Consider the following 17,776-nt stretch of genomic DNA (forward strand, 5'->3'; position numbering starts at 1 on the left):
TCTAGCCTGGCCTCCTTGGCCTGGGATGTCTCCTCATCGGCTCCACGGGGCTGCCACCAGGGGCAGTGGTGCCGGGCTGGGGCTAACCCTAACCCTAACCCATCCAGGCAAGGGCCAGATTCTGAGACGGTCTGTCTTTATTATATCAACAAAACACAAAAAATCCCCCCAAGTGTAAACAGGAGAAATGTGCTGGTTAAGTTACTAATCATTATCTTATTATTAACAAAATAAAGCACTATCTATGTTTACAGTCATAAAAAAAGAAACAGCGGGAGAAAAGCTGGGCGTGGGGCAGGAGAAGGGGGAAGATGGGGGAACAGACAGAAACTCCACATCTGTCCCTGTGGGGTATGGGTTCCCTTCCCACCCTGCCCAGGGCTGTTGCAGATCTTTGGAGTCAGGTGCCATCAGGATTTGATTTTCTTGGGGAAAGCCTCTGTGAAAGGGACCAGGACCCGGGCAAGCTCTTGGTGTGGCGTGGGGCAGGGGAGGGGAGCGGCAGGCAGGGGGCAGGGGAAGAGGACGAAGCCCCCCAGAACACGGAGCCCACCCACCTCCAGCTTCAGAGGGGCATGGAGCCCCGCGGCCTCGAGAGCCCTCCCAGGTTCCTGCCGCTTACAGAAGGGGCACCGCCAGGGCTCTGCCCCACTCCTGGCACTCAGGTTGGGACAGGGCTGAGGCAGCAAGACAGGGCCCTCTGGAGGCTAGTACATCCCCAGCCACGGGAGCTGGAAGTGGCTCCAGGGGAGTCAGGGAGGCAGTGACGGAGTGGGCAGGAGCAGGGGGGTGCCCGGGGACCCGGGGCAGACTGGGGACTGCAGAGACCCAGTGGGTGCCAGAGGGGCAAGGGTGGGCACTGGGGAAGGGCGAGACCCAAACAGGCCCTGCAAAGAGGCAAGGACAGAAATGCACTAAGGACGCACAGAGCCTGAGACGCCCAGACTGACGTGGAGAGGTAGCAATTTGGGGACAAAGAGAAGCACAGAGCCCCCCAGAGAAGCAAGAGCAGCACCAGGAGACACGCCCGCGGGAGCTCAGCGGCGGCCCCTGGCACTCAATAAATACCTCATGCGATGCAAGAACAGACGAAAACACACGCGCACACGCACACATGCGCACACACACGTGCACACGCAGCAGCCAGAGACACGAAAGGCTTGGCAGAAGGTAAAGACAGCAAGGACAGCCAGACCTTTGTGCACAAAGTGATCCTGGTGGTCCCAGGAGCCATCTGGGGTACTGTGGTGGTGATGCTGGGGTGTAGATTGGTCCCACGGTGGCTGCTCCAGCCAGAACAAGAATGGAAATGAAAGACTGGCCCTAGAGGAACAGGTCTGTAGCTGCCATACCCCTAGGACGGGCAGACCTGCAGGAGGGGAGGTCACACAGTGCCCCCTGGCCATGAGCCCCAAGCACCCCAGCAGAGCTCGGCGAGCCCAGCCCATCACCACCGAGGCCACCAGCACCTCAGTGTGCCCACAGGGGGTGTGCGGAGGGGTCATCACCCATCGCGCAAGCATCTGCACTTGCACAGCTGTGCCCATCTTCCGGCAGGCCCGAGTCCAAGTACCAGTGGGTGGGGTGGCTGTGCCCAGGTCTCCGCAGGGAGGAGGGCCAGGCCCGGGCCGCCGGGATCAGTCCGTGAGCACCACCAGCTCTCCGTCGCTCTTCTCCTCGCCCTCCGAGTCCTCGTCCTCGCTGTACCGGTACATCTCGCCGTCAGCCGCTGAGTGCCTGTCCTCTGTGCCCTCGCCCTCCTCCCTGAGGCTGCAGGTGTTGACGATGACCGGCATGTTCGGGTCCAGGCTGCGGGGCACACAGTGCTCCACCAGGGGCTGTGCCAGGGGCACGCCTGCCACTCGCGGGTACAGGACTTCTGAGGGGCTCATCTGCACCTGGCTGGTCTGCTGGCTGCGGGCGGAGGACAGGCGCGGTTACAGGTGTCCCTGACTTCGACCCCAGGCCCACTCTCCTCTGGGCCTCCTCAGGGCACGTCCTCCCACCCCCACCCTTCTGGCTCCAAGACACACACACCTGCTCCCTGGTGCTTTTCTGATGGCAAATTTACAGACCTGCCCCCGCCCACCCCGGCCCATGCAGCCCCAGGGCCACACGTTCAGATATTCCTAGAGGATCGTGTGTAAATTCAGTTTGGGAAAGCTATATATTTCGTGTGCCCCAGTGAGTTTCCTATTTAAAGGAATCCACTGGGATGCCTGCTTTGGTCAAGTCACGAATCCTCTGTATGATCTTTAGTACCCCTGAATTTTTCGAGTTTGTCAAAAATGGGATCCACAGGCACATTTCTCTAGACACCTGCTAGTCCCCAGTCACATATCTATATCCTGAGCCACCAGGGACTCACCAGTCACAGTCATCCCTGCAGCCACACGCACACACACAGCCAAAAGACAGCCCACACTAACCCCTGTCGCTCACACACACGTACACACACGCACAGCTCCCCTGGAAGCCCACACTAACCCCTGTCGCTCACACACACACACACACACACACACACACACGCACACAGATCCCCTGGAAGCCCACACTAACCCCTGTCGCTCACACACACACACACATGCACACAGATCCCCTGGAAGCCCACACTAACCCCTGTCGCTCACACACACACACACACACACGCACACAGATCCCCTGGAAGCCCACACTAACCCCTGTCGCTCACACACACACACACGCACACAGATCCCCTGGAAGCCCACACTAACCCCTGTCGCTCACACACACACACACACACACACACACGCACACAGATCCCCTGGAAGCCCACACTAACCCCTGTCGCTCACACACACACACACAAACGCACACAGATCCCCTGGAAGCCCACACTAACCCCTGTCGCTCACACTAACCCCTGTCACTCACACACACACACACAAACGCACACAGATCCCCTGGAAGCCCACACTAACCCCTGTCGCTCACACACACACACACACACACACACACACGCACACAGATCCCCTGGAAGCCCACACTAACTCCTGTCGCTCACACACACACACACACACACACACATGCACACAGATCCCCTGGAAGCCCACACTAACCCCTGTCGCTCACACACACACACACACACACGCACACAGATCCCCTGGAAGCCCACACTAACCCCTGTCGCTCACTCTCACACACACACACACGCACAGCTCCACTGGAAGCCCACACTAGGCACAGCTCCCCTGGAAGCCCACACTAACCCCTGTCGCTCACTCTCTCTCTCTCTCTCTCACACACACACACACACACACACACACACACACACACACACACACACACACGCATGCGCGCGCAGCCGCGGGCAGGCCACTCACGGGGTCGCGTAGCTCTGGCGGGCATCCTGGCGCCGCGTCCTCATCAGAGCCTTGTACTCGCCCACCCGCAGCCGCTTGCCCTCCACGATGCAGGTGCGCTTGGGCCGCGGCTTGTACTTGTAGTCGGGGTACTTCTCCAGGTGCTGCCTGCTCAGTCTGGCCTGCTCCTCGTAGTAAGGCTGTTTCTCCTGGTTGCTCATGGACTTCCAGCGGGAGCCTGGCCCAGACCCAGGGCAGGCGGTCAGCGCTGGGCTCTGCTGACACGGCCCGCCCCCTGCGGGCGCTGGAGGCCCCACAAAGGTTTCGAGTCCCAGATACATGTGCAATCATATATACACAGCAAGGGCCTGGCCCAGTGTGGGAGCTCCACGGATACTGAGCAAATGAATGAGGTTGGCAGGTGGAAGGATACCCAATTGCTAGCTTAAGACACAGCCCCCACCCACATATCAAACTACCCGGCACTCTGGGAAGCCTCTGGTCTGCATGATTTGCATAAGTAAAAGAGTAGCCCCCCAGGCCCTCAACAATAACCATAGGCCTAAACTGGAGGAGCTGAGGCTTGAAAACAGCTGCTTTTTTGAGCCCCACCTGCCCTGCCCTCCATTTCTCCTTGGCCCCCAAAAAGGATGTATACTTTCAAAACCCTTTCTACTGACAACCCAAGAATACGTCTCTCTTGCTTCCTGCCAGAGCCAGCTCCAAGGGTCTGGGCAAAGAGGAGGACAATGTTAGGGAGAGATAGGAGAGGGGGAGCTAGAGAATGTGCACACGTACACTCTCTCCCTCAAGTTCACGGGTGCAGAAGAGCCCCACCGTGGTACAAGACTCTAGGACCCCCCGGGCCCGCTTCCTGCCTGGTTCCCAAACACCAGCAGACTCCGGTGGAGTTCACCATGGCTTGGGCCCTCACCCAGTGAGGCCCGGTTAGACCCAGCTGACTCCTGCAGCCATCCTGCTGGACTACGGCTCTGAGAGGGCCCATACCCTGTCCCCCAACCCTCAGCTCTGAGACCCCACTGGCCCTCACCGAGAATCTTGCTGATGCTGGAGTTGTGCATGTCTGGGAAGGCTTGGAGGATCTTCCTTCTCTCGTCCTTGGCCCACACCATGAAGGCGTTCATGGGCCGCTTGATGTGACTGCTGTTCCGGGACTCAGGGAAGTGGCGGGAGCCTGGGGAGCAGGGGAGGAATCAGCCTGGATGGGGAGCCCGCCTGTGGTAAGGAGAGTCCTCCAGGGCAGCTAGTGTGGGTAAGGAGTGTCCTCCAGGGCAGTTAGTGTGGGGTAAGGAGTGTCCTCCAGGGCAGCCAGCGTGGGGGAAGGAGAGTCCCCCAGGGCAGCCAGCGTGGGGGAAGGAGAGTCCCCCAGGGCAGCCAGCGTGGGGTAAGGAGAGTCCTCCAGGGCAGCCAGCGTGGGGTAAGGAGAGTCCTCCAGGGCAGCTAGTGTGGGTAAGGAGTGTCCTCCAGGGCAGCCAGCGTGGGGTAAGGAGAGTCCTCCAGGGCAGCTAGTGTGGGTAAGGAGTGTCCTCCAGGGCAGCCAGCGTGGGGTAAGGAGAGTCCCCCAGGGCAGCTAGCGTGGGGTAAGGAGAGTCCCCCAGGGCAGCCAGCGTGGGGTAAGGAGAGTCCTCCAGGGCAGCTAGTGTGGGTAAGGAGTGTCCTCCAGGGCAGTTAGCGTGGGGTAAGGAGAGTCCTCCAGGGCTGGCAGAAGGACTTCCCTTCTGTCACCACCAGGGGTCACTAAAGCCTCCTGCAGCAGCCAGGGAAGACCGGCAGGGGCCTAGGGACAGGGGCCTAGGGACGAGACAGACAAGGGAGGGACCCGTAGGGGGACTCCACAGACCACCTAGGGGAGAAGCGGTTGCAGACAGACACCCCAGGTCTGCCCTGGCCCTGGCGGGGAGCAGGAATGGCTGCAGATCCTCACCGTCCATGTCACAGCCCAGCATGGCTTCTTCCAGTGGGTGCACACAGCTGTCCTCCAGCCGCTCCTTGGCTGGAGATGTGTCCACGCTAATGAGGTCCTGGGGAGACAGGGAACTCGTACATCAGCCCCCTCTGCACACCCCACTCCCTGCCCTGCTTTCCCTTCAGTAGCCTCAGCCTCTGTGTCCCCCCGGCCCCCCGGGTGCAGGGGAGGGGGCCCCTACCTTACGGAAGGGGGCACTGGGGGAAGTGTCTAAGGCTCCGCTGTGGCCGTGCAGCAGCTGTCGGGCATCCTGGATGGCTTTGGTGACAGCGTCCCCTTCACCGAGGAAGCCTGGGGAGAGGGCGGGGAGAGGAGCAGAGGGGTGACTGGGCGAGGTCATGTCTTACGACCCCTGGGGTGATGCACCGTCCTCCCCTCTGCTGCCCTGCACACCCTCAAGGGCACCATTGACGTGGAGTCCTGGTGCCCACAGACGGACGGGAGAAAGGCCTAGATCCCTGATGGTGGGGGGTGCTGCCCAGTCAGATCCGGTGGGGAGAGCAGGAAGGGTCTCTGGGATGCCGAGTGCTGAAACTCAAGGGGGCTGAGAGGAGCGAGTCTAACCCCTGGTCATAGAAACTGTCACGGACCTGTTCAGATCCCACCCTCTTCACTCTCCCTTAGCACGGAAAGGCGTGGGGGGCTTACCCAAAGGCAGGCTAGGGGGGTTGGCCTGCAGGTCCAGCGTGGGGGCCCCATGGCTTGGGGGACGCGGTCCGCAGTTGCTCAGCTTCAGGTTGGGGGAACTGGAGGAATTAGGCAGCTCCGAAGCCTTGGGCTTGGCCGTGAGGTTCAGCGGTTGGGAGGGTTCCTGAGGGAGGCGCCGAAGGTCAGCAACTCAAGAGGGGCCAGGGGCACGTGGGCCAGAGCGGGGCGGAGGACACAAGGAGGCGGGAAACAAGGGTAGAAGTAGGGGAACACGAAGGAGCCCCCATCCCCGAGGGAGCCGGGCCGGTGGGGGGCCGGTACCTGCAGGGGGTGGTGGGCTGGCAAGGCCCCGGGCCTCTTCACCACTGGGGTGGGGGGGCTGTGCAGCAGCTGCAGCGGATACTCCACTATGGAAAAGGCGGCAAGGAGAAAAGCCCTGTGTGAGCACAGACAGCAGACACCCTGCTTGACGAGGTCCCAGCAGCTCAAAGCGGGCGGAGGCTCGGAGAAGGCCCAGCTTGCTTCCAACCACTGCCTCCCAGCCCCCGAGTGCTGCCGAGGCCTCCTGTGCCCACTCCCAACCCCGTTTCTTCACCCTGTTCCTGCCCTTCCCAACTCACTGACTATGGAGTTCCCACCCAACAGCAAGATGAGCTCTACTCCTACGGATTTTGTACCTACTACAGGCTGGGGGGCTTTCCCAGGTGGTGCTAGTGGTAAAGAGCCTGCCTGCCAGTGCAGGAGACTTAAGAGACGCAGGTTTGATCTGTGGGTTGGGAAGATCCCCTGGAGGAGGGCATAGCAACCCACTCCAGTGTTCTTGCCTGGAATTCCATGGAGAGAGGAGCCTGGCGGGCAACGGTCCATAGGGTCGCAAGAGCTGGACATGACTGAAGTGATTTAGCACACATGCATGCACATGCAGGGTACAAAAGCAGCTACCTGGTTTGTAGTCTGTCTTATGTGCATTAGCAAGAGAATCCCTAGTGTGTGGCAAATTAATAGGTACTCAGTTTACATCATCCCATTTTACAGATAATGAAACTGAGACCAGGAGAAATGACACAGGTGCTCATACAGCTAATGAGTGGAGCACTGAGATCTGAACCCAGATCTTACCCCTCTACAGGCACTAGCTCTTTTCTACCTAGCTGGGCTCATTCTCCCTCAAGGAGGCCCAGCCTCACTGACATGACAATTGAGATGGAGAGATGAGCCATGGAGATAAGCCTCTGCCGACGTGATTGGTGGTGATACGGGCTGTGTGCATGGCGTGCCAGACAACTCTGTTCAGCTGGAGGGACCGGAGCAGGCCTCCCAGGGGGAGGGGAGGTGTCAGTGGGTGGGCAGGTGCAGCGGAGGCAGGCGGGTGCCAAAGCAGAAGATAGGAAGTGAGGGTGGCACGCGTGGACCAGCGGGGCTCGTGGCCTGTGAAGGCCGAGCCTGGGAATTTGGACCCTGTTCTATGGGCCATAGAACTAATGCTCACAAGCTGGCAGCGCAGCTGGTGGCCACAGGGCTCCCTGCCCACTAGGATCTGGGAGCAGATAAAGCAGGTGGTAGCCTGGCCAGTGCAGGTCTCCCAAAATGTATTTCCTCTCTCCCTTTTCCACGAGGCTGTGGTCCCATCCCGGCACAGGCTCTGCCCTCCCCAGCCCTGCAGCTCAGCCCGTGAACACCTGGAGGTGCTGTGGTTTTGTGCAACCCACCCTCCCCTTCACCCCGCTTCACCCCCAGTTCCCATGCCTTCACCCCAGGAAGCTGCCCTCAAAGCAGGGCCTGACTTTCCAGGCCTTTATGTTTTGCCTGCCTCCACCCTGAATCGGGGGGCTGACCCAGGAATTGTGCCCGCAGCCCAAAGGTCTTGGTGCTGGACCCATGCTGGATTTCCTCTGCTGTCTCTCAGGCGGAACAGGAACATCACCCAAAGGGAGCTGACTTAAAACCTGCTCCCCTCCTGGACCAGTGACAGGCATCACCTCCGCCTGCCCCCAGGGCTGCTCATAAGGACTCCGTGCTCACAGCTCCCTCGCCGCCTCCATCCCACGCTGCCTTCATTCGGGCTGTCACCCCCATCTCAAGAATCCCCCCAACAGCCCCTGACCTGGTCTCAACTCCACCTGGTACCCACCCTGTTCCCCACCACCCATAGCCAGTGACAACGCAGCCTCTACTGAAATGTCCGGGCGCATCCCACATCCTATAGATAAATTCCAGAGTTTATGCTCAGCCCTGCCGCCCTCCCCAGGCGTGTCCCACTCGCTGCCGTCCCACTCCGACACCCCACTGGGCTTCCGGCCCCAGGATCCAGGCCCTGGCCCTCCACCCTCCGTTCCCAGCTTCATGCTCATAAGTCTGCGCCCCCAGGACCCAAGTGAGCACTGCAAGAAGCCCTCCCAGGTACTCTGCTGTCTCCCTCCTGGGACCATAAATTCCTTGAGCTCAGAGTCCACATTTTATCACCTCATGGCTGCCCAGCAACTCGTCAGCGCCGGACGCATGGTTGGTGCTCTGTTCTGCGGTCACCGAGTCCCGTGACGGGGCAGAGCAGAGCAGGAGTGTGAATTCGGGAGATGTATAAGTGAGTTAATGTTCAAGTATTAATATTCTGGTACAGGAAGTGTCCCAGAACTGGGAGACTAGACCTAGACTGGCAACATCCTCAGTCTGGAAAGCACTTCGTGGTTATGTGCTATTTCTTTTCATTCTCCCAGTGACATTCAGAAAGAAGGGATTCTTTTTCGACCAGACAGATCCCAAACTGAGACCCAGAAAGGTGACATGGCAAACCGATGGACGACTGCGATCCCTGGGCTCCTTCCCTGACCTCAGGCCGGCCCTCCCCGCCCACACTCACCTGGCTTGCAGGGGATGGGCTGAATAGGCAGAGCCAGCTGGGAGTCGGGGGTAACGGGCAGAGGTTGGTGGCTTGGGGGGAAGGCTGGAATCATGACGTAAGGCATGTTGACCTGCTGAGGGCAAAGAAACACGGGTAAGTCCCTGGGGGTCCCAACCAGTTACCCAGGTGTGGTCAGGCCTGGAAACAGAGGGTGGACCAGGGGAAGAGAGACATGGGCTGAGGGCAGTTTTCAAAAGGATCCATCTGACCCCACACCCACTCCATGGGCCCCTGTCTGCTCCCTCAGATCCCTGCTGGGAGGAAGATATTCTGGGCCCTGCCCTTGAAACGGGGGACAAAAACAAGGGAAGGGGCTAGAGGAAACATGAGTCGCCATGCTTAGGGTCATGCTTGAGTGGTTCTGCTCAATCCACAGCCACTGTCTTTCCCTGTTCACAAAACCTGTGCACTCTGGTGTCAGCCCCTCAACCTCCAGCCCTCCCAGAGCCCAGCCCTCCCCACTTTACCTGGATCTGCTGCTGAAGGAGGTTGATTTTGTGCTGCTGCTGAATCAGCTGTTGCTGCTGCTTAGCGATCTAGCAGAAGGAAAGAGGAGGCAACAGGAGTGTGGACATTAGGCTCCAGGATCCCACTTCCCATAAGCCTTTGCAGCCCCATCCATAGCCTGCCTTCCACACCAGTGGACAGACAGGCAGGATAGCTGGACAGGATAAGAAGCCAGCCAGCCAGCCCTCAGGATTTACTCTCCCTTTGCAGGGCTCGCCCTTAGAGACCAGACAGGGAGGGTGGGCAGGAAGCAGCTGGTTGCTTTCGCTCAGAGCTCCCCCAGCACCCTCCACCCTGGTCCTCTTGCAAGGACTGATGCACCCCAGAGGCGGGAATCCCAGCCCCTTCCTGTGGCCCGCAGCCTCAGCCTGCACCAGCCAGGCCTGCCCCACGCTCCCTGCTGTGCCCTGAAGGTGCCCGCCCTGGGGAGCAGGGCCCACCATGCTCCCTGGTGTGCTCTGAGGGTGCCCGACCTGGGGAGCAGGGCCCACCTGCTCCTGCTGCTGCCGGGCCAGCTCCATCTGCTGCTGTTGCTTCTCCAGGAGCATCGCGGCCATGTTCTTCTGCTCCGAGTGCGCTGTCAGGAGCTGGTCCCGAAGGGCGGACAGCTGGTGGATCATGACCAGAAGCTGCAGCTCCTTCTCCGCCAGGCTCTCCTTGGTCCCTGCTCCACAGGGAAAGAGCCACTGTTGACAATTTTTGTCTGTTCATCTGTCCACCGGTTAATCTGTAGGACACTGAGCAATTGCTATCCCCCAGGGCCCTGCCAGGGAATGGACCACAGAGAAGACCAGAACATGATCTTGCCCTGGAGCAGGCTCCTCATCTAGTCAGCCGACCACTGGTCACTCTGGAAGTTCCCCACCATCAGCTGCTCTTCCAGGCCCTGGAAATGCTGATGGTGGGACGTCTCAGGCCTGGCCCACCCCTGGGGTGTCCTCAAGAGCCCAGTGCCACAGGGCCAGGTGGATAACTGTCCCGCAGGAGAGTCCAGAGGGACATGGGCAGGCTTTGGAGCCAGAGAAATCTGGGTTCAAATTCTCCTATTCTCCCCATTCCCCCTGGGAGCTGTTGGGCAAGCTACCAACTTCTCTGCACTTTATGGTTTTTTGAATCTATAAATAAGCACCGTGATCGTCACCTCACAGGGCTGCTGTGAGGGTAATGGGAACTGAATGTAAAGCTCAGTCGTGGACGCGGTACACGGCCCTCAACTAGCGATGTCTAACTTGTCTCCAGCGCGGCTCATATCAGATACAGCAGTTACTCCTAAGTGCCAGGATGCAGACCATTTGCATCAGAATTACTCAGGGAACCTTTGAAATATACAGATGCCTAGGTCCCTATCCTTTGTGAGTCTTGAATCTGGGCATCTGCATTATTTTAAAGTTTCCTCTTGGAAAATTAAACCACCACACTGGGAGTGAACCTAAGCAAACACACTTTATTGTACTGAGGGAGGTCCTGATGGCCTAGAATTAATTTCCAGCAGTGAGAGGGAACATTCCATTTCATAGCGAGATATGGGGACTGGCAATGGCATGCCCAAGGTCACAAGGTCCCAGGGGACTTGATTCCCGCCAGGCCTCTGCTGCACGGAAATAGGTCCAGCGCTTGGGTGGAGAATGGTGCTGACCCCTAGGGCCAGGCAGCAGCCAGAGGGGCACAGGTCATGTGTGAGGGAGCCAAGAACCCCAGAAATTGCCCTGCAGGCCTAGAGAAGGGAAGGGGGTTCAGATATCTCCCGCTTGCCCACCCACACGGGCCTTCACCTTTGACATCTTTGGTTTCCACAGAGCTCCTTCCCAGGAACTTCTCCTTCCAGTCACTGGACAGCAACTTCTCGATGGCCGGCACAACTGGAAGATACCAGAAGGCTGAGAAGCGCCATCCTAATACCGCCCCACCAGGCCCCCATCTCTAACTAGGGCAGACGTCTCACCTTCTTTTAAATTTCTGTTGAAGTCCAGCTTCTCCTGGCTTCCAGAAGCAGCCTCGGAACCTCCTGGTCTCCTGGGTTCTGGGGACTCACTGTTCTCCAGGGAGCTGCTGTCCTGCAAGACACACTGAATGTCCCTGTCACCCTAAGACAAGAGGGACAGGAGGGGGGTGGCGCTGAGCACTCCAGGGATGTGTGCCCTGGGGAACCCCAGAATCTACCCAGCTCCCAGCCTTCAGTAGGGCCCTCTCTCCCCACCTCCCGACCTTTGCTCTGACTCGGCTTAATCGATTTCGTGAAAAGAACAAAAGGTTTTAAGACAAGAGATCTGGGCTCACTGACTCACAATGTGCTTAATCCCATATGAGTTCCTGAACTTCTGTGAACCTGACCTCCCTCTTCTGAAAATGGAAATACGTATACCTCCTTTTGCCATAGGATTGTAGCTGGGATCAAAGGAGTTAAGGCATGTGAATGAGGTTTGCCATTGCAGAGGCAAAGGCCAAAAGTCAGCTATTAATTATTCCTCCCTTGCATGCACTACACTCCAGCCTGGCTGGTTACTTTCAGGGTCCCCATTCCCACCCTCTTTCAGACATTGCCCACTTTCTCCTCTTCTCATCTGAGTCTTCTCCATTCTTTAAGGCTCAGCTTAAAGTCTTATTCCTCCAGGAAGTCCTCCTTGATTCACTACCCCTCCTTTCAGCCCCCTTTCGCCTACTCCTGGCTGGATCCCTCCTCAGAGCCCTAAAACTCTCCTCATTTTCACTCATTTGCCTTTTTTTTTTAAATTTAAATTTATTTATTTTCTCATTTGCCTCTGATTACATATTTCCTTTTACATCTCTTAAATGGAATCATGGAATTTTTAAGAGCTAAAAGAATCATCACCACTCATATAGTTCAGCTCCTTCACTTTAAGGATAAGGAATCATATTGTCTTTAATAGTGATTTAAACTCTGGTTTGGGTAATAGGACTGATTTGCTCGAATCAGCAGTAGATTCGAAAGTAGTAGATGTTTACTACTAGACAAAGCTAGTAGATTATCTTTAAGCCAGACTGTAAATGCATGTATCTTATTTCTCAACTCGTCCTCAAGGGTAAGGACCGGTCACACAGAGGCAAGCAGTTAGTATCAGGTGACTGAGGACAGGAGTGAGTCCATGTCCTGCTTAGACAGGTAGCCTGACCCACCCACCCACCCGTCTGCCTGCCCCTTGCTAGGCTGGTGGTGCCTGGCCCATCCGCCGGGGGGATGGGTACACACACAGGAGCTGCAGGGGCAGACTGGGGACCCTGACCCAGGAGCCCCTGGTGGGTGCCTGTCCCATCCACCGGGGGGATGGGCACATGTACAGCAGCCGCAGAGGCAGGCTGGGAACCCTGACCTAGGGGACCCAAGAGAGTGCTGGGCACCTGGGCTGGAGCTTGCGGGTCAGCACCATTCTGGGGGATGCGGGCTGGGTCTCCAGGCTGCGATTCAGCCGCAGCGGCTGAGCCTTGGGGGTCCTCGTAACAGGGCTCCTTCTTCCCCTCTGCCTTGACAGTACAGTTCACCATGGTGCCAACTTCATCCAGGACCAGCTGGGCAGAGCCGGGGCTCCTCATAGACATCCTGAGGGAGGAGGGGCAGAGTCAGGGAGGAGGACCTGAGCCCCCGGGCAGTGATTGCTGTTCCAGCCCCAAACAGGTACACTCATACAAAAGACAAGCTCCACTTGGAACTCACTGTGACTGGAAAAGATTCTGGTCCGCCCCCAACCCCCGCCTCTTTTTTTTAATAGAAAGGCCTAGAGGAGACTGGGCCACCTTCTGTCGTACCCTGCTTGTTGCAGCGTTGGGACTAGCGGGCTGATGGGTTCCACCAAGAAGCCTAGAAACTTAACTGGCTGTTTCCAAGCCCAGTAAAACCAAGATCATATATACAGTATGTGTCTGTGTATGTTTAAGTACATATTTGTAATTAGTTATCAAAATTTAAAAATCAAGAGATAGCACATAAAAATCTGGGCTTGAACACTCTTGAATTTAGCCTTGGGCAATAACTGGGATTGAGTAGCAGTTACTCTTTATGAAGAGGCCAGATTGTTTCCCTCTCCACCACTCACCAGGGGCTTCCCTGGTGGCTCACACGGTAAAGAATCCATCTGCAATACGGGAGACATGGATTCAATCCCTGGGTTGGGAAGTTCCCCTGCAGAAGGGAATGGCAACCCACTCCAGTATTCTTGCCTGGAGAATCCCATGGACAGAGGAGCCTGGAGGGCTACGGTCCACCGAGTCACAGACAGTCGGACACGACTGAGCGACTTTCACTTTCACACTCCCTCCTACTCCGCTAAAGCGAAACCAAGTATTGACTAGCCTATACACTTGTTCTTTGTTTTCTTTATAGTAGAGGCAAGATAAAAGTGAACTATTTGCAACTATTCCTTGAACCCATCTATCTATTTACCAAAAGTGAGGTGAGTTGAAGTGACCTAAGAGATGAGTAGCTTTCCGAGAAATATTTTCTTGTATCGGGTTAGTCTCTCAATTAGAGTCTGGCCCCCTCTGGGCCTCTGCAATCCCCAGTGTAATGAAAGCAGAGACTGAATCTCCTACTTCTGTTGCTGACACCATGCCATGTGGGATCACCAAGTAGTTGAGCAGGATCCTGGGAGTCGTTTTCGGTGGTCACGCCAGGCTCAAGGCCAGAGCAGCAGATGCCCAGAGCTCACCTGCTCCCCCTCCAAAGTCACAGAGACAAGACCAGCTGAGACACACAGCAGGTTCCAAGAAGGCATGGGTCTTGCCTCAGCTACTCCAGGAGCTGCTGAGTAATCTTGGGCAAGTTACTTAACCTTTCCATACCTGTTTTCTCATCTGTAAAGTGGACAGTGTGAAGTGATGAATTGATATTTACAAGGTGTTCAGAAGAGTGCTTGGTGCCTTTGTTAAAGCACAGCCGGTTGGAATGCAGCAAAGGGAGGCAGGCGGCATAGCCTGAGGGCTAGTTTGAAAGGTGAAGTCATGGGTCAGGCACAAATCAGGATTTCTGTGGGTGAGGCCATGAATCTGTTTTAACAAGCCCTCCTGGTGATTCTGATACATAGTAGTTTGAAAAGCTGTGTTAAATAAAACTTAAAAAAAAAAAAAAAAACTGTTTACACGGGCATTACATTTTTAGGAGGGGAATGTAAGGCAAGAATTATATATAGTAAAACATCCCTCAAATTAAATTGCAGGTGCAGTATAATATTTGTATATTACATCACCATTATACAAAATGCTTCTTATAAGGAATGACGCGATGTGCTACATACGACAGATGTACACATGCACAGTATTTCACTTCAAATAACTGAAAGCATTCCAGTCGAATAAGATGTATCTGCTCGATTTGATGCCATCCTGCAGACCAGACCAGACTCTCTTGCCACTTTCAAAGGGCAAGGTGCCCTGGGGGCTTGGTGTGGGGTCCAGGAGGGGCAGGGTGAGGAGAGAGGAGAAGAGACCCCCGCGCGGCCCAGCAGGGCTCTGGGGTGCGCCTGGGTCCCGCCCCGCGCGGGCCCGGCCAGCAGCCAGGAAGCCGGCGCGCGGCCCACCCGGGCGGGGAGGGGTGCGGGGGAGGGGCGCGATCCTGAAGCCGAGGGCCGCAATTACATAACAAACAACCCGGGGCTCAAGCTGTGAATTAATCAAACCGCTGAAAATAAAACCTTCCTCTCAGGAACTTCAGACAAAAGAAATGAAAACAACCAGGCTGGCTGGAAAATAAAAGACAGCAGCGCTGAAAGGGGGACAAAAGGAAATCAGACAATAGGGTGTTGGACAAAGGCAATAAAGCCAAAGGAAGTGTGACAGGCGAACAATGCGGGGCCGCGGGCTTCTGATCCCCGGCCGGCTCCGCGCCCCCTGCGCCCCGCCCGGGCCGGGGTCCTGGGGGGTTCTCCTCCGGGCACCCTCAGGGTGCTGCCCCACGCGGCCCAGCTTCCCGGCGGCACCCGGGGGGCCCCCAGCGCCCGCCGCCCCCCAGAGCTCGGTCCCGCTGTGGACCACCCTCCCCCCGCCCCCGCCGCTGAAGGCCGAGGCAGAGGAGGTGATGCTCGGTCCTAAGGAACCCCAGGGCCGCGCGGGCCGGTACCCCGGCCACCCCCCTGCTGAGCACCTGAACCGCGGCCGGTCCCGGTGGAAACATGCAGAGTACAAACTACACCCTCGTTTTGGAAGGGCTAGGACGAAAACATAATGTAAAACAGCTCATTGGTTATTGATTACTCGTTCAAATATAACAGTTTGGACACTTTGGGGTTAAATGAAACACATCGTTAAAATTCGTTTCACCTGTTTCTTTTTGCACTTCTTATTGTAGCTAGGAAAAAACGTGTATAAGTGTGGCTCACATTATATTTCTGTTGGACCGTGCTGCACTAAGACAGCTCTTCCCTTTGACCTTGATGGCCTTTTCTACCCACTCTTAACTCCCAAGAGTACACCCAACTGGGTACTGGGATTATTTTTGTTTTGGGGGGGGGGGCTCCCAACAGTCCGTCCCAGCTTCTGACACAGAGCCTGGTAACAAAGAAAATGGCTCTTGGCGACCAGTCAAGCTAGCTTGGAGGTGTCAGTCTGTTCACCAGGGCATGGTACTCCCCCACCCCAACCCCCTATTACCTGCCAGATCCTGCTAGCAGCCCAGAAAAGGGCCCTTCATTCCCACAGGCGTCTGTCTCCACTGCAGGCACTGGCCCTGGCTCTCCATTGGTCCCCTCCATGGATTCATTGGTTTATGGAGAAGCAACAGCCCAGGGTTGATGCAGAGTGCAGCCTTTGGGGTTTAACAATCTGGATTCAAATCTCTGCCCTGCCACCAACTGACTTGTGTTACCTTTGGAAACTAACGAACTCTGAGCCTCCGCCTCCTAATCCATATAATGGGTATAATAATCCATCTCTCACAGGTGTCCATGGACATTAAATAATACAGGCTGAGCATCCATTAGGTGCCATATAGCCCAGGATGCTCCTAGAGCCAGGTGGTTGAGAGAGAAGGCTCTGGGTCAGACACACCTGAGTCCATTTGAATCCTAAATTTGCTTAATTGATTGCTGTGTAACCATGGGCAACCGACGTAACCTCTCTAAATCTCAATTTCCTCCTCAGTGAAATGGGAATAAAACTCCCAACATGAAGAGATTGAAGTGAAAGCCGCTCAGTTGTGTCCGACTTTGCAACCCTGGAAGGGAAGGCAGAGCAGGAATGCTTTTCCGTGTTGAAACCCCATGGACTGTAGTCCATGGAATTCTCCAGGCCAGAACTCTGGAGTGGGTAGCCTTTCCCTTTTTCAGGGGATCTTCCCAACTCGGAGATCGAACCCAGGTCTCCTGCATTGCAGGCAGATCCTTCACCAGCTGAGCCACAAGGAAAGACCAAAGATGAAGAGATTAGCCTTCCATTAACACTCCAGACCCTATAAGATATGCCTGTTTTACATTCTCTTGGCACCTTGAACTTGCGACTTCAAAGTACTTTTCACAATTGGGAATGATACCTTCACATGTTTTATTTCTGACTGGCCCAGTAGCCTGAGAACCCATCCAACCCCACACTGTGAAAATAAGCTCAGTTTTGCTCATCAGTATAGCCGCAGTCTAGCACAGTGCCTGGTACGTATAGGTGCTCAACAAACATTTGCACAACACTCAGAGTATAATACAGCTCAGCAGCATAAGACAAGGCAGATCTGAATGCCTAAGTGGCAACTACTATATCATCACCATCAGATGGATGCTGCTGTCTGTGGCTAATTTCCCACACCCCCACCTCCCACAGCCAGTTATCCTCAGCTGCATCTTTCTTACATCTAAGCTCTTCCTGTGAATGACCCCAATCCCCCAGTAGCAAGGCAACTCCACTTCCTTTTGTTCCTACCTTGGGACAGTAAGAAACATTTTCCAAACGTTATGAATTTAAAGACCCTGTGGAGTCTTCCCTTAAGTCTTTTCCAGAGACTTAAAAAAAAAAAATTCCCTTATTACCCCTTCCCTACAAAGCATGCTCCATGCTTCAATCATATATACATGATTTTTCAGGAGGTTTTAAGGTCAGCTGTCACAGCCTCCCCTCTCCCCAGACGCCCAGAAGTCAGACTCTTCTGGTGCTCAGGAGATGTGGATTACTGGCCTCCCCCAGTTCCCATCCAGGTCCTGGTCAGAGGCCACCCGGTGAGGTGGGGCTCTCACTCGGGTAGAAGCGCTTCTGTGTTCCCAATCTCTTCCCTCTCGCCCAGTCTTACTCATATTTTATAAATGGAGAAACTGAGGCCCAGAAACGTCAGGTTCACCTGGCTTGTTTGGGCATACTGATTTAGGAATACAGTCAGAGGACCTTCAACCAGCTGGGGCACGGAGCAGCATTCCTGCTCTGCCTTCCCTTCCCTTCCGGGGAACCTATCCCACAGGCCCTCCGCCACCTTCTCCTGGGTTTAAC

General features: G+C 56.0%; 1 protein-coding gene across 7 annotated transcripts in view; it reads right to left on the reverse strand.

Annotated features, from left to right (window-relative positions):
* Window positions 1-119: 119 nt before the first annotated feature.
* Window positions 120-17,776, reverse strand: part of SOX13 (SRY-box transcription factor 13) — a 44,247-nt gene continuing 26,590 nt past the window's right edge. For 3 of the 7 annotated variants that reach the window (XM_025277745.2, XM_025277741.2, XM_025277744.2), the window contains exons 2-14: window positions 12,722-12,920; window positions 11,307-11,448; window positions 11,137-11,223; window positions 9,856-10,028; window positions 9,325-9,393; window positions 8,816-8,930; window positions 6,280-6,365; window positions 5,959-6,121; window positions 5,492-5,601; window positions 5,269-5,365; window positions 4,375-4,518; window positions 3,345-3,561; window positions 120-1,914 (exon numbers count right to left, since the gene is read on the reverse strand). In XM_025277745.2, the coding sequence (XP_025133530.2) occupies window positions 1,638-1,914; window positions 3,345-3,561; window positions 4,375-4,518; window positions 5,269-5,365; window positions 5,492-5,601; window positions 5,959-6,121; window positions 6,280-6,365; window positions 8,816-8,930; window positions 9,325-9,393; window positions 9,856-10,028; window positions 11,137-11,223; window positions 11,307-11,448; window positions 12,722-12,919 (1,878 nt within the window). In that variant the 5' untranslated portion in view covers window position 12,920 and the 3' untranslated portion in view covers window positions 120-1,637. Of the gene's footprint in view, window positions 1,915-3,344; window positions 3,562-4,374; window positions 4,519-5,268; window positions 5,366-5,491; window positions 5,602-5,958; window positions 6,122-6,279; window positions 6,366-8,815; window positions 8,931-9,324; window positions 9,394-9,855; window positions 10,029-11,136; window positions 11,224-11,306; window positions 11,449-12,721; window positions 12,921-15,961; window positions 17,768-17,776 lie in introns of those variants that run through there. The other 4 variants (XM_044943323.1, XM_025277743.2, XM_025277742.2 and 1 more) reach the window with 4 other exon arrangements.

This window comes from Bubalus bubalis, chromosome 5, assembly GCF_019923935.1.
Source record: "Bubalus bubalis isolate 160015118507 breed Murrah chromosome 5, NDDB_SH_1, whole genome shotgun sequence".
In the NCBI taxonomy this organism is placed as follows: domain Eukaryota; kingdom Metazoa; phylum Chordata; class Mammalia; order Artiodactyla; family Bovidae; genus Bubalus; species Bubalus bubalis.